Source organism: Marmota marmota, unplaced genomic scaffold, assembly GCF_001458135.2.
Source record: "Marmota marmota marmota unplaced genomic scaffold, marMar, whole genome shotgun sequence".
NCBI lineage: Eukaryota > Metazoa > Chordata > Mammalia > Rodentia > Sciuridae > Marmota > Marmota marmota.
Genome location: NW_026000224.1, coordinates 2625931 through 2648103, shown reverse-complemented (window position 1 = coordinate 2648103; position 22173 = coordinate 2625931). Strand labels below are relative to the sequence as shown.

Here is a 22173-nt window from a genome sequence, read left to right as displayed (position 1 = left end):
GAGGGGCTGGTGGCACTCCAGGGCACCCAGGCCTTAGCCCAGCAGGCTGAGAATGCCCTCGGGCAGCCTGGGCCCACAGGCCCTCAGCCCCCAGTGCAGCCTGGGCCCCCCACGGGCAGGTTACCTGCCAACCCCCCACCACCTGCCCACCTTAGCCCACTGCTCATACTCTGCTCACCTGCAGGGCTTTGTTTTAAGCACGTATAATTTTTACTCATTTATAAAATATTCACAATTCATGCACTTAGCTCATAGTTTTTCCATCCATCTCTTGATGACTACCTACCAGCAAAGGCGTCCTTGCAAGAAGCCATTGAGTAGGTAATTTAAATATCTTGACACACTCTAAAACGCAGCCTGGAACACACCCAGAAACCTGGCAAAGGGTTTGAAAACAGCTCCTCCTAGGGTCTCATGAAGGCATGTTTTGAGGGGTGATCTGAATGACAAGTGTGGCTGGTGGGTGCGGAGCTGGAACTGCTCCTGCCCAGCTGGGCTCTCATTATCACTAACTGAACACTCTGAGGTGGGCATAAAGGCTGCGACTGAGCATGTTGCGTCAGTGCGTCTTTGTGCTAACGCTCTTACAGAGGAGCACCTCCCCTTCTGGATGCGTCCATGATTTACGGAGGTCTGTCCCCCATCTCTTCCCTGTACTGCCATTAGCCCTAATGAAGAATACACTGTGCAGGAACAGGAGCGTGTGGGGAATTAATGTCCTCATAAGCATCTGATTGCTAGCCACAGGTTACACTGTTTTTTAAACTGCCTCCTTGAAGTTAGTGCTTTACAACAAATAGCTGAGAAAAATAAAAAGAGCTCATGCAACACCTGGGCCACAGGAAGTCCCCTGCAGATATACACAGAGGATCCAAGCCACATCCAGTGAATTTGCATGGCTCTGTTTTGCACACTGAGACAAGCTGCCTGGCCCCTCATCCTGTTTGACAGTGCAGGTCAGACACAAGCATTTCCAGACACGGTGCAGCAAGTTCTCAATAATGCATAGGGTGTTTTAGGTCAGGAAATTTAGGACATCTTCTTTTCTGGGAGTAGACTGCAATGTGATCCAATTTGTTCTGCATGGGGTGTTGAAGGTGCCAGACAGGTATCGTTGATTTGGTAGCTATTACAGGGTATGACAGGATGACTAATGAAAGATGTGACAGAGGTTTCAGCATGTCTGAGGCGGTGGAGTGGGGCAAAAGTGCATTTTAACCAGCGGGTAGGCTGTGCACTATGGGCTGAACACTTGTGTGGCTCCAAAATTCATATGCTGAAGCCACAGCCCCCAAGTGAAGCTATTAAAAAGTGGGGTCTTGGGAAAGTAAGAGGGTTAGATGAGGTCATGAGAGAGGGGCCAGGATGGGACCGGTGGCCTTATAAGGGTCACTTGGGGTGCATTCTTCATCAAAGAAGGCACAGTCCCTAGACCACAATCACTGGGGCACCCCACCTTAATCCTGGACTCCCAGCCTTCTCGGGGACTGTGAGACATGTCTGTCATTTAATCCGCCTAATCTATAGCAATCTATGAAGGCAGCCCGAGCTGACTACAGTTTGAGAAAAGTATCTCCATTTTAAGGGCTTCTCATGTTGCAGGAAACTGCAAATAAACCTCATAAACAGAGAGGCATGCTCTAAAAGGCCATCTGCCTTCAATAATGTGAACCGTGAACCTCAGGCACAGCCCACACTTCCAGGGCCACACATTACACCTGGGGCAGAGCACCCCAGGGTTGGAATCCCTGGGGTGCCTACAAAGGCTTGGTTATTTTAAAGACAGGTTCACCAGAATAAGCAACATCGTCCATTTAAAACTGATTACATTTCTATTTTTAACAACATCTTCTGTTCCCAATTAAATACTTATTTTCTAGAAAACTGAATTCATCTTTATAGAGTGCTTTATGGTTTATGAAATGTTCTCTTATATAACTGTCAATCATCATACGAGCTATGAATTATATTAGCAACCTTAGGTAGAGGCAAGAACTCCATCATGAGGGGAAAGAAGTGAACTTGCTTTGCACCGGAGCTACTTCGAATGCTATCTTTGTCACATTATAATGAATGTACATCAGGAAGAGGTAGGGTTTCCTGATTGAATGCAGGGTAATGTATAGTTGCTGATATATTTCTGGTATCATCAAGTTCTTTCTCCTGGACTAAGATCAAGGAGATCATTTCGTCTCATGCCTCTGCTAAAGCAGTTTTGTTCCCATGATTTGCACATGGCTCTGTTCCCTTTGCTTGTATTTTGCTACCCAATTTGGATTTGTGACCTGTTTTTCCACTTGAATTAGTGATGGAACTCTATTCCTCCTTCAGCTAATTTATTTGGGCTTTTATGCCTCATTGGTGCTCTTCTTTCCTCAACTATGTCAGTGCTGTGTGGTCTTTTCTTCATGTAATGAAAGCACATAGGATTTACTGTCCATCCTTTTGAAAATCTGGAGAGTTCAGCATCTTCTATTCTCTCCAGGTTTCTCTTCAATGGGACCATGTGACGAGGAATGGAGACCCCTGGGGTCCTGGAGCCTCTTCACACTCCAGGTGTTCCACGTGGACCCGAGGGCTGCAGCTCTAGGTCTCCAGGGCTGAGCTGGCCAACAGCTGGCCACCGCATGAGTCCTTTAAGTGCAGGAGTGATGGTGGAGCGTCTTCTCAGCAAGAAGCCCACAGGTATCACAGAGCATCCCTGAAATTCCCTGGGTTTTCCTTAGAGGCATGAGCTACTCATCCTGGTACTTGTGGGCCCCATGTTCAGGACCCCTCCAGTAGACTGCACATGTGAACAGGGAAGTTCCACAGCTGTGGGTTCACGCCAACTGCTACTATTTGCATGAGGCAGGCAGACTTGTCAAGAGACCACCAGACAGATGGTGTGCTGAATGCACAATGTACCACAAGGATCCCAGATCCAGAAAGTTCTTTCCACCAAAGACATGCAAATGTTTACCCACTTCTTTCAACACTATGTTCCATAACATGACTCAAATTTTTCATTTTAAATATGATAAATTAGACTGGTGATTTTTTTTAAACAATCTGCCATAATCTTTTCTTCCAAGAGAGGATAAGAGGAAGACTCTCTGGCGGTCCACTCCACATGCATTCAATAAACATACCTGGCACTGCAAGCTCAAGAGAAGGAGTCCTTGCAGCCTCCTTTGCAGGGCCAGCAGGGTGACAGGTGCCCTGTGGGGCTGTCTTCAGTGTGCAGCCTGCTGGCTCACCATGACCTGAGCCGAAGCGCCAGGCAATTCAGCGTCCCTCCCATCCCTACTTCCTCAGCCGCACAAGGTGGATGGTAACTGCAGACCCACCTCAGGGCTGTGGGTAGACTCACATGGACCAAAATGAGGCTTGACAGACTCCACAGAGAGCTGATTCACCACAAGTCTTTTCCATACTATTTAGAAGTTGACCCATTTAGAAGTTTACTGAGCATTAACAATGCTGCTGAGGAGAAAAAGACCATGTAAATCAGGTGGGCCAAGGTGTGTCCCAATTGGCCAGACCCAGAACAGGACCCTGGGACCTCTCAGAGGCACAGGAGCGGCTGCGGAAGTGGTACACACCTGAAGGAAGGTGGACGAGGGAAGAGCCGGGGGTAGAGACGGGAGAGAGGGGAAGACCACAGCTGAGGGTCATGGGACAGCAACCACTAACACATGGCCACTCCACCCTGCAGAGACCCCGAGGCCATCAGCACTCCCACCTCCTCCTCACCACTGCCCTGAACAACCGACTTCATTATAAACACTTTGCACATAAAGAAATGGGTCTCAAAGGGTTAGAAGCCCAAGATGGCAGAGGACGCCCAGGTGGAGCCAGGGGCCACAAGAGGGTCTGCTGGCTCCTTTCCCTGGAATCTCCAGCCACGTAAATGGCCTCAAGTATCTAGACGCTTCCTCCCACATTGAAAATCACCTGTGCCTCATCCGTGTTAAGCTGTCCAGGAAAGCAGACATGTTGATGCTGGAACAGAACTGCCCAAGGGTGCCGCGCCTCACCCTGACCTCAGGTCCCTTTTGATTTTCGTCTTTTCTGCTTTGTTTCTTTCCTCTGCTCCTCCCATCACATGCCGTCTCTGAGCTCAGTCACACTGTGTCACAGTGTCAATCACAGAGTGCATTTTCAGGACAAGTCCCATGGTCACGGGCCACGTATGCCTATGGCTGGATTTCCCCACAGGGAATCTTGGCGTCCTCTCCTGGGACAGCAGTGGCAGCTCTAGAGCACAGGGTTCTGAGAACTCCGCCCAGGGAACCACCAGTCCGCATTTGCACAACCTGACCACACGGGGCAGGCTCACTGAAAACCCAGGCCCAGGAGACAGGGCATGCTCCCACCAGCACAGCACAAAAGGGGACTTTGATAAATTAAATCCCCCACCATGTGGAGGGACATTTGCTGAGGATGAACTGTTTTTAGGCATGCATCTCTGTTTCTGTTCATTGGGGTGCAGAGTACACTGCTTTTCCTCCTTTAATGGAAAAGGCGCACACACCTAGCTCCTCACATGGACCATCTGCATACATGCACACAGCTTGGACCGACTACCCACCGTCCCCTCACAGGGGCTTCGGCAGTCACTCACACTGCACATGACTCTGCCCACCTGGGCTTCTCCCCGTGAGTAACCAGTCCCACTGCATGGGCCAGCGCCTTGCTCTACACCCAGCCGTAGCACCCCAGGTGGATCTTAGGATTCTCCTCATGGCCTCTGGGAATCAGTCACTGCCTCCGGGAGCCTACTCGGGGTTTGTGTGACCATCGAATACTGTTTCTTTCTCAACTTATCACTCTGTCTGGCAATAAGCATTACAAATCACTTTCCATAAACGAGACTTTTTTGTTTGTTTGTTTTTTTTTACTTTGGTCTAACAGTTCCTCTTGTTAGGGTCCCACTCCAGACCCTTGTCCCTTCAGCTCAACCTGGAAACTCTGAATCTTTTCCCACATCCTTATGCCTAGATCCACTCCAAAAACCAAGAGTTTCAAGTTCAAGAGCAGGAGGCCTCAGCTGGGGCGAGGTCCACTGTGCTCTGGAGCACCATGGAGCCTTTCCATTACCCACCGTCCAGGCCCTGGGATGGCAGGGAAGGGACTGGTTTAAAAGGGTGAGGAAGAGCTTTGTAATGCCCGACCCTCTAGCTGGCAGCAGTAACATCTGTGGTTCTTCCCCATATTCTCAAAGTTAGGTGGAGTCTTGCCAAGGCCCTGGTTATGAGGTAGACCTCAGCATGCACAGGTGTCCCCAGCCTCATCCTGCTGCCTCGGGTCCTGGACCCCTGAAGGCTTAGCCGGCTCCCAAAAAGGGACAAAGCTGAAACATCACTGCAGGGAAGGCTGGTGAGGCACATGTGCAGGTGGCACAGGCCAGCTTCCCCTTCCTCTCCACTGCTGTGATCACCAGGATCCTGTCCACACCACACCGCCTGCTCACAGAAACAGCTGGCTCTTTTCCACCGTCCACCCAACACTCCCAACGCATCCTCGTTTACCAGGAGAAGTGAGCTACACCTTCAAGAAAAAAAAATGCATTGTATTTGAGCTTCATTCAAGAGCCTGCTTTCAAAACGTCCAAGCTATTTCTATTGTCCTGTCAAAACAACGCATTGCTTTCTCTCGCCTCAGTTAGGTTCCCCTGTTTCCCCACATCTGCACTTCCTATTTCACACCTGCCATGCCTACGATCCCCACACGTTTCCCTGTCTGTGTCGTTTCCATTCTCAGGGATTATTTGAATCCCTATTTTTTGGCAAAATATCCGACTGCCTCACTAGGAGTTCTCTCTCTCCTCTAAATCTCTGCCTCTGTACTGCATCTGTACTGCTGCTGTGCCACGTTCCATGGCTGCCCTGGTGATCACTTGGGGATACAGCTCACTGCAGTCTCCATAACTGGTGTGATGATGTTCTCTGAGCTCTATTTTCATCTTCATCCAGTAAGAAAAGCATCACCAACCTAATTTTATGAATGGAAAGCCAACACTCTAGGAGTTTTGACCTAACTCAAAAAGTCTACCACACAGAGGAGGGACGCAGTTCCCAATCCCTCATCTCTCCAACTTCAAGGCCAATTCTCTTAACAACCCCAACCGAGGTCCACAGGACAAGGACTTTGTGGACAAGACAGAGAAGCCATTCCAACAGCGAAATGGATTGGGAGCATGGAGAGAAGAAACTACAAGTGGGAATCAGCCACCACCAGCTCCAAGTGCGAACTGAGCAGTGACAGGGCTCAGCTCAGGCAGTTGCGGTAGCAGGCAGCAGCTCAGCCTTATCACACCCACAGGCCCAGCCCTCATCAACATCCCACCCACGGGGAACTGTCTCGTGGACAAGTGTATCTGTACCTCACTGTAGCATCTACCTGGTCTACGAAAGACCCACCCAACAGTCAGCCATCCAAAGCACTGAGACATCTGTGGCCGAGGACTTTGCTCAACTTCTCAACTGCGTGTCCTAAAAAGAGCTTGTCATCCCACTGCTATCAATAGACGGGGAAATGCTAATGCAGCCCAACATGCGGGGACGCTGTGAAATCTGCGATTCTTTTCTTCCCCTTTGGATTCCACCTCTCATTCTCTGTGACTGTGTTGCGCTGGAGCAGCTGATTAAATCAGAACCTCTGGGCAGTGGGACCCAGGTGACCCTGTGAAGGCCACATCCTGATGGCACACTTGATCTTTCTGGATCAGCCGTTATACCCAGCAGCCCATTGATGATATTAGGAGATATTTCTAAATGAAGACCAAAGAGTTCAGGTAAATTCTGAAGTAGCCTAATTCCTGAAATGATGTTCAAGAAGAATTGAAATGATTAATAATTAATTACTTATGGTTTATAGTTCTGCTACTGTCAAGTATCCCTGCCACACACAGGCCCTGCAGCCCTCCTCTACACCACAGCCAGGAGTGTTCTCGTCCCCTGGATGCTGGTCAGAGGGACTCTCAGGACCCACTCCAGACCACAGGGTCACATGCTGCATTTTAAAGAAAGTCCTAGGTGGTCCCACACACGCTAAGTGTTGAGAAACACAGTGAATGGGTGATGCGGTCATCCCTCTGTGTCCACTCATCACAGACCAGAAGTACTACAGGCCAGAAACTCTCAGAAAAAAACTGCACCTACACTCAGCACGCACAGGTTTTTATTTCTGGTAGTTATGCAGTATAGAATGATTGACACAGATTTTACATTGAATTTCGTATTATAAGTGATCTTGAGCTGATTTAAAGTATACAGGGCAGACGTTCACAGGGTATATGAAAATACTAAGCCATTTTATAGAAGGACTTGAGCATCTGGGATTTTGGTACTCGCAGGGACCCAGGACCCAATTCCCTGTGGATTCCAAGAGGCACTATACATGGTTTGGAATAAATTCTACCATTTTTACTTTTGCTTTTTATTAAGGGTTATGGCTTTTAGCAATATAATAAGCTAAGCTTGTATGTTACTTTGATTTTTATTCACAAAATTAAGTGGTATATCTGACAGTGTCTCTTAATAAAAAAATTAAAAAATAGTTACTATGCTGAATTATTTGGCTCCAAAACAAAGTGCAGCATTTAGGTTTTAACCTTTAAAGTGATATCAATACTATGCTTGTGTTTCCACAGAAGTTCACAGGAAATACAAAACATGCATTGAAAGTCCAGTCTAACAGGGCACAGTGGCACATGCCTACAATCTCAATGACTCGAAAACATGAGATAGGAGGATCACAAATTCGAGTCCAGCCTCAGCAACTTAGTTGAGATCTAGAGCAACTCAGTGAAACCCTCACAAAAAAGGGGAAAAAGAAAAAAAGAAAAGGCCTACAAGTAAGAAGGTTTCTATAATTCATAGCACTTAAAGGTTACTTGCCAAACAGACTTTTGAAATCAAATACCAGTTCAAAACAATTTCATTAACACTCTTTCTTCCAAGGAGCGCGTGTGTTCCAGGGCATTAGTCTGTGCTTGCTGGGGCTCTGCTTCTAAGAGCAACACACTGCCTGAGTAGCCACAAAAGCGGCCGCCAAGCAGGTCGGGGCTGAGAGCCTCACCACCTCCCGTGTCCCGCTGAGCCTGCAGCCCGCACCATCACTGGTGTTGCAGAGGTATCTGGGCAGCAAACCTGCCCTGGGCCCCACGCTCCCAAGTGGCACACCCAAGGCTGGGGCCCAAGGCTGACCCACACCAGGTCAGAGTCAGCAGTCCCACCTCTGCTACTGCCCGAGATGGACAGAGGAAAACAGGGGAGTTACCGGGGGAGCCATGCTGGGGAGAAGGGCCTGTAATACCGCAGAACCAGCTCCGGACCCAAGTCGGAAAACCTACCCTTCTCCCAGTCAGCCGAGTGTTTGGGACAAGTCACCTGATAGACTTAGAATGCAGTTCTCTTATCCAGACAATAGGGAATGGACTGCATTAGGGGGCTTCTCAGGTGCTATCTATTCCAAAGTCTATAACTCATTAAAATGAAGATCTTTATCATAATATAATATGTCTGTATTAAGAAATGACAGGACAATTCCCTAACAGGACTCACAGAAGGATGGAGGCATTTTACCCAACCCAGGGGAGACAGGGAGACTGTCAGTGTTGTAGGCCACCACCCGCTGCAAGGGCCTGTCAGGCTCCAGGCCTGTGCCACCAGCAAGGAACCCAGGCAGGAAAAAGCCACAAAGGGACCTTATTCTCCTAACCAGTCCTCCATGAAATTGAAAGACTTAAAGAAAAATCAGATATTCAGGGCTTAGACAGAATTTTAAAAGAAGATATCAAAATGTACAATAGGAATATCACTAGGGGCAAATTGGCCAATTTTGAGAATAAATGAGTTAGAGACCCTCACCTGAGACTGGCTCACGTGGAGTTGGCCAAATACCTTTTAAAGGCAGTGTGTTTTGAGCAGGCAAGTTTCTTTACCAGTGTTAATTTAATTGCATTTTATGTTATTTCATGGATGAAGGACCACATCCGAAAAGACAGCTGTGACAACCAAAGACAGGTACTATGAATTTGGGGAAATTCCCCTAAAAGGGGAATTATTTTTTATAGCCTGCAACCTGAATGATTTATAGATAACCTCATTTTGTTGAAAAATACATTAAGTGGCAGGAATTTCACAAAACAAGTGAACAATCACAACAGAGGTGCAGATCCCACATCTGCCCCGGGAGCAGCACTGACCAAGACCCTGGTTCTCCCCGGGGTGATTGCCTCCCTCATCTGTCCCAATTCAGGGACCAGGAATACTGTGTTGTTCTTTGCCGCCACTCCTCATTCTGATAATTGTTTTTAGGAAGTGCTAGGGTAAACTATTACCTTTTACTCAGAGCTCCCACTGCTCAATAAATGATTGTGAACTCCTGTGTTCCAACTACTACTTAAAATAGCTGTTTTTAACTTTCCCAGTTTTAGGTCCGTTGAGGTGGCTAAGGGAACAAAGCACCAGGCAACAACCAATCAGGTGCCAACAGACAAGCGTGATAACCACCTGTCAATCAGCAGGGTCTCCTGACTGATCCTGGAAGGATACAGAGCTCAGCAAGATCCTCTGACCAACCCCAGGAGGACAAGGGACTCTAAAAACCTCCCTTTCCCGTCTCTAGCCCTCCCTTCCTGCCCTAAGCCTGGGTGTGAACCCCCCCCCCTTTCTGGTCACCGCTGCCTGACCTCACACCAGTCTTAATAACATGATGGATATCTGAGATGACCCCCTAGAGTGGGTCAGACATTTGTGAAGGAATCTGAAGGTCGGGCTCAGTGCAGACCCCAGAGGGCCGGGCAGAGCCTCGGACACCCTGGCGGGCACAGCAGGAGACCCGAGGGCAGGGAGCCCAGCCTGGATCACCTGGCAGTGACCTGGACTGCTGCCAGCCCTGCACCTCCAGCTGGACCTCTGCTCCACAGAGGGGCCATTTCAGGCATGGAGTCACATCTGGGGCTTTGGATACCTGGTGATGTGCAGCATCCCCTGGAAGCGCTGTGGGTGCAGGAGGCTGGAGATCCACTGCACTGCAGGCCCCGAGTTTCATTCTCCCAGGAAGGATAGATAAAACTCAGTGATGAGGGCAGGAGAGGGGCACCCACAGGGTGGGGACCTCCTTTGTAGGAAATACTCCCCTTTGTTGTCTGCTGAGCTCTGGGGTAGTACAGGAGGAGTTGCAGATGGACAGTCCTCTGCTCACTGCCCCTCTGCCTCTTGCTAGCTGTGATGGACAAGACTTAATCTCTTTGTGGCCCATTTTTCTCCCCTAGGAAATGTATAAAATAACATCTCCAAGGGGCAGTGGATATTATTTACGCTTGTCTGGGAAATAGCAAACCCTTGATGGATATTACCTCTTGGTATAATTTCTTTTAAATATATCATTCAAAGAAATCTTGAGAAAATTATGTTTTGGTTAAAAGTACTTTAGAACAAGAGTGACAAGAATATGTTCATTGTCCTTAGGCCTCTAGCAAGGGTACAGAGCCTAAAGAAGAGGAGAAGCTTACACACTCGTGTGCATCTATATAATGTTTGTTTGTTTGTGTTCTGTTGCTTCCATAAAAACTGCTGCAAAACATACTTAGCAGTAAGTTTGTGGAGTGACATCACTGAATTCAAATCCACAAGTGAAAATATAAACCAAACCTAGTGCTTTCAGTAGATGGTATTAGGATGCTGCTATATGGTCTCCTCCATTTTCCTGAATGATGTTACTCATTTTTTCTTTTCAAAAGGACATAGCAAGATTGAATTGTTGACATGAGGTGGGTCAAGTTCAGAGGACAAAGCAACACTGAAAACAAAGACAGGTCAGGAGAGGCAAGGAGAAATAGATGCCCTGTAGGTCTCCAGATGGACCCCAGGGCTCTGGACAGAAAGGGGACCTCACAGGGCAGCTCGGTCTGCAAGTTCAGCAGGTGCCTGGATTGGCACGGTCTGGTGGCTGGTAATCACACTGTGCTGTGAACGCCACGCTACAGCAGCGGGAGTGGAGGGCTGGCCTCGTCCCTTCTTGTGCGAGATCCAACAAGCTTCCATTAAGAAATTCAGAGTAAGCAGCTGGAAGTCTGCTGAGCTTGGTGCCGCCAAGTGGAAGGATGGATTTAAAGGAGTCCGCTTCTCACTGTGCACCTCTATAACCTTCGTCATTAGAAATGAAATAGACACCACACCCACTGCCAATTTGGGGTGCTTTGTAGCAACATGGGAGGTGGGGACTAACCCTTCTTGAAGGTCACTCAATTTCTAAAACTCCTCTAAAGCTAGGTTTTGGCCTCAGCCAGTCACCAATTAGACTGGGAAACTGCTGGGTTAATGGGAAAAAATACAGTGCAGATACCAGCCTTTTCTGTCGCGTTGAGTATGACTGTGCCCAATCCAGCAAGGCAAAGAGAGGAGTCGCACTGACCAGCGCAAGAAAACTTCAGTCTCAAAAAACCTCAGAGGAAAAGCCTTGCTCCTGAGTGGCAAGGAAGGTTTTCCAGATTCCTCAAGAAACAGAGGCTTTGCAGGAAGGGAGATTCCACAGCCTCCTTTTTCCTCCTGTCTGCACCCAGGGTTCTTCCACCCAGGGACCCGTGGCAAACAGCTGAACAGGAGCACAGGGACACAAGCAGGTGCTGTGTGGACACAGGAGTGGAGCCCTGAGGTCAGGCTGAAAGGGGACACAGGGTGAGGAGACCTGAGGGAGGGGCCGCTGGGCCCTGCTGAATGGGGACACAGGGATAAGGCCTGACAGAGAGGACACCAGGGCCTGTTGAAGTGGGGGGATGCAGGGGGAGCCCCGAGAGAGAGGCTGCTGGGGAAAAGGCTCAGGCTATTGAACTCCGTCTCCATGACCCGAGACTGATGCCATCAGTGTGTTTCAGAACACATTTTAATGCATTTACAATTCCTTTTTTCCCTTCCTATGTACCTTACACACAATCCTGACACAGAGGGGGTGGACAAATTAATTCTTGTTCCAAAGTGCATATTTTAAAGAGAGTAAATGTTCCCTCACTTGTTTCCTGCCAAGACAATATAGCACTAATCCCTTAAACCATCATGTCTTAATTTAGAAGCCATAGCAGGCTAACTCAGAAATAAAATTGATTTTCATTCTTCTTGATATTTCTAGAGTTACCAGCTATAGGCTACACCATCAATTTACTTAAGGAAAAAAAAAAAAAAACAGCAAACTAAAAGAGTGCTGGGATAGCTTTGCAGGAAAAAAACCATAATTACTAGACCCTGTAACAAACTGAATTAGAAATAGCAGCCCTTTGTTAAACTATTGACAGAAAGCCAATCTGTATTGAATTAAAATCTGATGAGTTTAAAAAAAAAAGTCTCATCGACACACACATAGGTGATTAGGTTTCAATCACTAACCCACTCCACACTGAATATACAGATGACTTTGGCACATGACATCATCCACTGCATTTAGACTGCTCTACTGTAGCCATGGCAACCTGACAAAACATAGCTGAATTGGTAATTTCACTTCACATTTAATGAAAATAAAGCTAATCCTATTACTATTCTTAACAATTCTCCAAACAGCGTCTTCTTAGAGTGCCCTTGTTGTGTATTCTGTCTTTTAAACATAGATTATTGGAAAATTACATGTGTGTATGCATTCACTCCACTAGGCCATTAACACCACCCTTGCCTCTGTGCAAGGTGACCTTGTTTGAGAAAGGGTCACATCCACCCAAAGTGCTTCTTCATACTTTTCTTGCAATCCCAGGATGGGCATGTCTTTTAAATATGCCAATTTGAACCATTAAATACTTCAGAGACTATTACTGCAATTATGGTAAAATAATAGTTTTTTTTAAGATAAGCCATATTATATGCATTTGAAAAGACTTGAAAAGGTGCTTTAAATGACGCCAGTTTTTCAGTCTAAATGTGCTCCTGCAGGTCTTGATGGTTGGTTATGTAGGAGAGCCATCTTTTCCTTTTTAGCCTCCATTGCAAAGTAATTGAAAGATGAGCATCCCACTTAGAGCAGTCCTATTTAAAGCAATGTAAAGACTTAGTGACAAGCACTAAACGTCACCAGTAAATCAAATGGACAAACAAAACATACAGACAGACCCCAGCTTGTCTCATTGCCTCTCTGCAGAGGTACTCAGTGAACTCAACTGTCCCTTGGTTGTCCAGTCACTCCTGTGGCGGTGACCTGTCCAAGGCTTTTGGGACCAACCTGCCCCTGAGCAAAGGTGCTTCCCTGACAGGGACACACACCAGACCTCGACTGTACAGAAGGCGACTGCGCTATGAAGGCTGAAGCCGGGTGCCTGAGCTCAGTCGCTCTCCTGCCACACACACCAGAGCTTGCCTTGTGTCCGGCCCTCTGGCATTTCAGTATTTCTCCCAGGATAACAGCGGGAAGCAGTAAGAGTCCGTAACACTGAAGACAGCCTGCAGGCTTCCACCATCAGCAAACAGGAAAAGGAGGATCATCATAGGAATGCACGTAGGAACATGGGTTTGCCACTCAAAGGGAACTCGTTAGGCCAACCAGCACAGAACGTATCAGACCAGAGAGCACGCACGGTCAGAGTCCCCACTGAGGACCTTCCCACCAACTTCCCTGGAAAAGACCTGGGCCAATTCCAGAAAGCTGGAAAATGTTCTCCAGTCAGAAAGCAGGCACGAGAAGACAGAAGCCATCCCCAAGGCCGGCCACACCACACTTCGTCCACCATAGTGATTGCTGTCCCTGCTCTTGGCTCACAGGATCTCCTGACACTGCAGGCAGAACATGCTTCTAGCACACTCTGACCACCTCCTTTCCTGGATCTACCACACAGTTGATCAGGGATGCACATCGGGAAAAGGTAGAGACAAAGCAAGCAGGGAAGAGAGGATGGGAGGGGAGGAGACTCCACTGGGTGAAAGAGGGCAAACTAAGTCCAACCACCTCCTCAGACTCCTGATTTCCATCTGAGCAAGAGTACACCCAGTGGGGAACTTTGCTGACTCAGAAGTAAATTCTCTTGTGTGAATCAGCCGTCCAGGACCTTCACAGGGTCCTGTTTCACAGCCATTGGCCGCAGGCTTGGGCAGCCCAGTTTCATCTCAGACACTGAGAAGGACGTCTGCTTCCTGGGGATCCCTTCCTTGGCAAGCCATCGCTGGATTCTCAATTTCTTCCACCTCTCTGCAAATCATGCAGCGAGGCCATCAGTCAACACCTGATCTCTCTAGAAATCTCACACACTTAATCATACAATTTCTGAGAATTAGTCACCATATATTTTCTACTTCAGTAATCATTTGAAAAAACAAAGTAATGGGTCACCTGAATCTCACAACAACCAGCAGAGATGAGGCACTCAGGAGACGTTACATTAGTGAGTTTTAGAAAGATAAATTTTAACATTGTCTCTCTCTTGTCCAAGGGCCCAGGATTGTCCAAGGCAGACAACAGGATGACAGCCCAAGCTCCCAGGTCAGTATTTGTTTCTACCAACTGACATTGAACACTGCAAAATGATGGCAATCTCAACAAATACTTGAATGTCAGAGATTGTATTTTAATTTTTTTCTCTAATTGGCAAAACATTTAACATAACCACAATAATCTTTAGGAAAGGATTTATCCATGAATACAAACCCTCTAGTTTGGTCTTTAGTTTTGGAAAATTGAGGAAAAACCCAACTCAATTCCAATAACTGGTTTAAAAATGGACTGTCTTATGTACAGTGGTTCCATATGTGAATGGAATCTCTGCACCCAAACGAAACACGAATCCATAGAGATGTTTGCAGTCCCTCATCCCAACTTCTCATCTACCCACCCACCCAAGAAAGGCCAACCCTGTGTCCATCTGTGGTTTCAATACAAATATCCCTAGGTTGCTCACAGTTCACGAGATGAAGTAGATGACCAAAGTAGTTTTAAGTTGATGTTAAATGTAATAAACTGAAGCAAACAAAATCACCTTTCGCTCACAGCAATGGGTCGGCCCTGCAGTGGACAGCTCTCACGGACAGCCGCCCGGGTCTGCGCCCTCCAGCTGGTCAGCCGGTTCCCTTCCGCCTCACTGCCACCCTCGCCAGAGCTGGTGGAGCGCGGGTAGGTTTTACACGTTGGCGGGTTAGCATCTCTGCTAACGTGGCCTGCCTGTGACGCCCTGTGGCCACAGGTGCCTCCTGGGAGGTGGTACCCTGACGGGCGCCCACCTTCGTGGAGGAAAGTGCCCACTTGATGAGGTGTCCGAGCAGAGTCGCCACCGCTTCGTCACAGGAAGCAAGAAACTCCAGACCAAACCCCAGCCCACCACGGTGCCTCCGCTGGACGTCTGGGAAGGCAGACGGGCAGGTTCAGTGCCCACGCAGCCGCCTACCTCTAAATAGCCACCGAAGATCTCACTTTCAAACGAGTCACAGTAACGGGGACTTTTTAGCCATCGGACAGCGACGTTGACCAGCCAGCGCCCGTGCCCAGGGCGGAGGCGGTCAGCACTTACCAGACCGACGGCGCTTCGGTCCCGCTGATCTCCAGGAAGTCGTACCCCTCCTCCAGCTGGAAGTCGGTGAAGACCAGCGCGATGGTGTCCCCCGGCTCGGCTAGGATGGTCCAGGTGCAGTCGGCGTTGTTGCCGTACTCGGAGGGGAAGTGGGGGCTGGAGATGGAGCTGCTGGTGCCCCTCAGCGTGCCGCCGCAGGCTCCCTCCGCTGCAGGGACGGAAGCAGAGACAAGGCCATGGCTCAGGTGGCTGTCACGCAGGAGCATCTCTGCAAAACGTCCCGAACCTAAGGTGCCCCCATCTGAAGAGGACCTCTGCTGGCTTGCCAACTCAGTTCCTCTGAAAGCCCTATGGATGTCATAGAGGCAAGGGTCTTAATGCTTTCAGCAAAGAGCAATGGGAAAGTTTGAGCAAACGTGTTTAACCTGCCTAAACCAAGGCATCCCAGCGAGAGCGAAATCCCCACAGCTGTGCACCCGAGCGCTCCTGCACACCCCCCAGGAGTGCCCCACCTTTAATTAGGCTCTTCTGCTTCTGCTAGGTAAATGAGTGCCCTGTAAGCAGGCGGTAAAGAAATACTACTAAAAGGCCATGTGATACTCTTCCAGTCCAGATTGGTACGTGAGGTCTAGATATTTGGCTTACTTAAATTTATTAAGGCATAGGGATAACATACTGGTATCTTCCCTTAATCTATTTGCATAAAGCAATTTGAAGGAATTAGAGTAAATGCAATAATATTTGAAAATGGACTTGTATTTGATACACATTACCCAATTGTTTTCCATAAAAATAAATCTAAGTAAATGAACTTATTTTGGAAATAGCTATAAAATTCTGAACTATTTTCTCTTTTGGAAGACAAACATCTGTACAGTTATAATAGCTTTATGGTGGTTACTTTTCTTTGTTTCTAACTTTAGAATTATCATGTCAATAAAAAAATGTGTGGTAGATATAATTTTTATATGACGTATTTTCAGATTGAAATGTTTATAATTGCTGACATGTAATTTCACAAGCAGGCTGGCCTATTATAGAAAAACTAGCAAGAATGCAAAAACGTCATTAGTAAACATTTTATTTCTAATTATCTATAAATACAATACTAAACACAAATACCTTGCTAAATATTTCAATGTATGAGTTTCAAGACTAGTGATAAGCTGGATTTAGGGAAATCAAGGCCACAGATCTTTGGCATATTACTTAACACTGGTCACAAACATCAACGTGCACATGCACACACAAGATGAAGAAATCCATCTCATTCTCAGTTTTACTGAGGTATAATTGACAAATAAAAGTTGTACATGTCCAAGATGATATTGTGATACGTATTTGCATGTGTATGTATGTGTGTATATATGCATGTGTGTATGTGCATATGGGGTGGTGTGTGTATCTCCCCTCTCCTGCCATGATGCTGGGGATGGAGCTCAGGCCTCCTGCATGCTAGGCACTAGCCTTATGTCTGAGCCATACACCCAGCCCTTGACACACAGTTGTTCGCACGTTGCTGCACACTGCGAAACAGTGAGCGCTTTCCCAAGAGAGGTGCATTTGATTGGAAACCTTAAACGATCTCAGAGGGCACACAAAGCCCACACTCCAGCTCTCCTGCAGCCTCCTCAAAGGTGTAGTGGTGGGAGTGAGGGGTGACAGGCCATCAGGGCCAAGGCCTAGGACCTGCTCCTGAGCAGACACTGCCCAGCTCCCTCAGTGGCCCCTGGAGAGGTCTGCTCTAGGCAGGGTCTCATGGAGTTGCCAACATGCTGATGAATAGGTACATCCCCTTGTAAGGCCAGGTGTGTGTATGTGTGAACGTGCACAAATGTGGTGTCACCACGCAAAGCCTTGTGTGCATGTGTGCACAGGTGGGAGGGTGTATCACCTCATAAGGTAGAATGTGTGAATGTGCACATGGGGCAAGGGCTGATGGCAACACTGTGAGAGATCAGCTCCCTGACAAAAGAGTGCATGCTGCGGCATGCTGAACTATGGCCACGGCGCAGTGTGAAAGGCTCCCTGGGCCTTCTCATCTCATATCCACCAGCCCAGGCTCTCTGCTGGGTCCTCACCCCCAGTCCAGGGGCTCTGACAACCACCGTCCCCTCTGCTCCTAGAACCTCTACTGCTTTGACTCCATGTGAGGGTCATGCTGGGCACGCCTTTCTGTGCCCGCCTTAATTCACTCGGGAGTGTCCTCCAGGCTCATCCTGTCTCTCAGATGGCGGATTTCCTTCCCACTGAGGCTGAATGCCTTCCCTTGCATGCATGATCACACATGGTATCCACGCATACACGGCATATGTGCATGTACATGAACATGTGCATATGCGGACAAGGGCGTCTGGTCTTCCTGCTCTCCTCCATCCTCTAGAATCTGCTCTGCTCAGATCAGCTAAAGTGACCTAAAAACTTAACTTGAAGCTTAACATGTTCTGTTACAAACAGCTAATTCCCCACACTACCACTCAGAATAAAACTAGAGCTCACCAGCCCTGGAAGGAGACGTGGCTGGTCCTGCCGCTCCTCCTCCTCCTCCCCACCCTCCTTCGCCTGGCTGGTCCAGCCATACATCTGCAAAGGTGCACTGGCCTTTGCACCTGCTCTCCTGCCTACCGTGTTTCCCCCGCCACCTCCAGGTCTCTGCAGAAGTCACCCCTAGGCCCACTGCAGCCAGGGATCACCTCCTAGCATCTTGTCCTGCTTTACTCCACTTCTGAGTGGAGTAAAGTGCTCACTAAGTGCAGAAGGGGGGGCCCGAGCTGCCTGTGTTCACAGCAGCCCAGGTCTCCAGGAGGCAGCCTGATACACCACTCCCTTTTCCCTTCACTCTTCCCCTTCAAGAAAGGGCCTGCACATCCTATAGTCTGCCAGTCAAACCCCCCTATAAGGATCACACTTGGGCCTGGGCATGGTCCAAACCATACCTCACCCAGAACAGAAGTAGGAAAGCAGCCAATCCCACTACAGAAACACGTTCTTGCTCAAGTAGGAGGCTTAAAATGAGAATAGTCTATAAGTAATACAGTAATTCTCTTAGAAATGTTATATTTGGGGAAAAAAAATGCCATGAAGACACTGACGACTGCAGCCACCCATGAGAGGCTCGTGTCTGCTGCTCACTTGGCTCTGCTGGTTTGACAGGTAGCCTCGCCACAAGTCATGGAGCTTGCTGTTTGTGACTCTATCTACTCATCATAGGAGAAGGAAAATTTCGGGAGGAGATTAAGTCAAAGCAGACAGAGAAAACAAATTGGTCCATAGCCACACATAAACAAAAATAATTATGAGCAAGTTACAGGAAAACAGGAAGAGTTATTTCAAGTTCCATAATTAACCATTTAATTAAAACTTAGAAAACATGCATTAAATAAAATATATATAAAGTATTACCAAAGGAACCAAATCATCCTGGAACAGTAGTTGCCTACACCAATGTGACTTACGTGCAAGGAGGTAGATAGGGATCTAGTTTCATTATTTGACATGTGGATATTCAGTTTTCCCCAGCACCATTTGTTGAAAAAGCTGTCTTCAACATTTATTTTTAGCACTTCTGTCAACTATGAGTTTATGTGTTTTTGTCTCTGTGTCTTCTATTCCATTGGTTTTCAAGTCTGTTTTGGTGCCAATACCATATTATTTTTATGACTATAACTCTATAATGTAATTTGAGGTTTAGGATTGTGATGCCTCCAGCAAAATTCTTCTTGCTCAGTATTTCTTTGGCTATTCTGGGTTTCTTAGTCTTCCAAATGAATTTTAGGGCAGTTTTTTCTTATTGTTGTTTTGATGATATTAAACACAATTAGACATGAAAAAGGAGATACTACTACAGACACTTCTGAAACAAAGGAGTGTTTGTTAGAGACCATGTAGAAAAATTTATATATTCCAATAAACTAGAAAATCTAGAAATATTTACAAATTTCTAGATACATATGAGCTAACAGAATTGAACCATGAAGATACTGAAAATGTAAACAGACCAGTATCAAGCAAAGAAATTGAGGCAACAATTAAAAGCCTTCCAACAAAGGAAAGTCCAGGACCAGACCTGGACCATACAATTAAAGAAGAATGAACACCAGTCTTGTTCAGATTACTCCATGGAATTGAAAGGGAATGAACACTCCCAATACATTCAATGAAGCCAGTATCACCCTGATACGAAAACCATACAAACACATATTGGAAAGAATATTACAGACCAATATCCTTGATGCACACAGATGTAAACATTCTTAATAAAATATTAGAAAACCTCATCCAAAAGCATATCAAGAAGATGATAAGGAAGGTTTCATCCCAGGGATACCAGTTCAACATATGCAAATCAATACACGTAACTCACCACTTAAATAAAGTTAAGGATAAGAATCCTATGATCACCTCAATAGATGTGAAAACCCAGCACCCACTCATGTTAAAACACTGGAGAAGCTAAGGATAGGAGGAACTTACCTCAAGACTGTAAAGGCTAGAAGTGACAACCCCAAAGTCAACATCACAGTTCAGGGAGAAAAACTGAAAACATTTCCTGTAAAATCAGGAACAAGAATGTTCTCTGTCGACACTCCTATTCAACCTAGTCCTCAACACTATCCAGAGCAATCAAGAAAGAGAAGGACATTATAGGGATACAAATAGGAAAAGTAGTCAGGTTATCTGTTAGCTGACAACATGATCCTATTTCTAGAAAACCCAAAAAACTATCAGAAGACTTTAGAGCAGATGAATGGATTCAGCAATTTAGCAGGATACATGATCAATATTCATAAACCAGTAGCTTTCCTGTACTCTAATAATGAGTCTGCTGATGAGGAAATCAAGAAATCTTTCCCATTCATAATAATCTTAAAAAAAACAAAACTTGAGAATAAATCTGCTTAAGGAGGTCAAAGACCTCTGCAATGAAAACTGCCTAACACTGGTACAACAGCATTAAAGACACTGAAAGACGGAAAGACCTCCCATGTTCTTGGGAAGGTGGCAGTGATATTGGCAGATATTTCTAAATGAATGATGGACTTCAATATCAAGTCACTTTGTTCACTGCTCCACGATTTCCACATGGAGGAGTTGGCAGCGGCAGGGAGCAGACTATCTGGGGTGTGGCTGGGCTCCCACACCAGACTGCCAGCACAGTGCTATTTCTAAATGCATTTTCCACATTGAATTTTTATAAAACCTTGCATTTGAAGAAAAGGTTGTAACAGCTAAAAGAAGTCTGGATGCCTTTGAGTTAATCCAAGAAGATGATAAGATTTTTAATAAAAGATGTATTTGAAGCTGCCGAGTTCTGTAAGTGGGGAACATAATTCTAAACATAAGCAGAAATCAAAGTGCACTGATTTGTACTTCCCCCCAAGGAATTTCAAACTTTTTAAAAGTTTTATTTTCAACTTTAAAATATATTCCTTGCCCGAGTATGAGTTTCGCTAGGAATCCATCTAACAGACATAATTCAAAATACAGAATAAAACATTATTTAGAAACATAACTTTTCCATATCTGTCATGAAAAATTGAAACCACCCACATATGCAATGACTGATAAATCTTTAAATAAGGTACTATGCGTCCATATGTATGAACATCCAGTGTGTTACTAAGCACCCATAGTACTGCTTCAGTGAATTTCTTAGTTGTATCACTAAATATATAAAATTCAGGGTATGTAATTAGATGCACTGTCTCCAGTCTATTTTAGAAACTGTAGGGAAAATATCTGTGAAAGAAGTCAGAAATACATAAATTCAATATGATGTTCAATTTGTAATAATGGGAGACGTTACTTAACATTCTTCCCCTAAAGGGAGAGTAGAACATCGGTACCAGCAAAACCTCTAAAATCAGACTGTCTGGGTTTCAATCACATTTTGACACTTACTTTGGTGTCTCTTGGAAAGTGATTACTTTCTTTGTGCCTCAGTTTGATTTTCTAGAGAAAGTGAAATGTAATGGCATGTATCCATGGCTTGTTGTGACAGTAAAGTTAACAACTGTAAAAAGTTTATAGCATTGAAAATATGAACTACTCAATAAAAGTAGCCATTGTTACTTACTTCAGTTTGGCACATGGTGGTCATTTTATAATGACTGATTAAAATATGTTTTGAGCAGATATTTGAACATTTCCATCTTTGGGTAAGACTACTCCACAGGAAGCTGGTGACCAGAATGCAGCCATCTTCCCCAGGACTCCCCTCCTATAGGGGCTGGGATGAAAGGGGTTCAAGACAGGGACACCTCACCTCACCCCATCCCCTTTGGTCCTGCCTTATAAATCCATCACCTTGTTTACTCCGGAGATCATTGGAAATTATCCTTGCCTATCCTCGTCCTTGTTTATTGTAGTCACTACAAGAAGCCCTGGTCTCCTGGGACCCATTACCTCCAGCCTCATACACCTGCACATCTCATTTTTCTAATGTCCTAATACCAACCCTCCCAGACTCTTGAAACCCTTCAACTAGGTCCTCTGAAACTCTACACAAGTTACAAGTGAACCCCCATCTCGACTACTTGTAAGATGTTTTTTCTTCCTTTAGCAGCAACCTGGCCATCTCGATGAGGAAGCCAGGTCCTCCAAGTCCTCTCAAAGGGCTGGAGGTTTACTGCACAGCCCACCCACAGCAGGTCCACAGGCAGACCCGTGTCCACCACCAAGTCTGACATTGCCACGTCCACATGACT

At 46.4% G+C, this 22173-nt stretch overlaps 1 protein-coding gene across 2 annotated transcripts in view; it reads right to left on the bottom strand.

The window, feature by feature from the left end:
- Positions 1–22173, bottom strand: part of Csmd1 (CUB and Sushi multiple domains 1) — a 1636907-nt gene that overhangs the window by 789270 nt on the left and 825464 nt on the right. For both annotated transcript variants that reach the window (XM_048792812.1, XM_048792813.1), the window contains exon 5: positions 15467–15674. In XM_048792812.1, coding sequence (XP_048648769.1) covers positions 15467–15674 — 208 coding nt within the window. The remainder of the gene's footprint in view (positions 1–15466; positions 15675–22173) is intronic.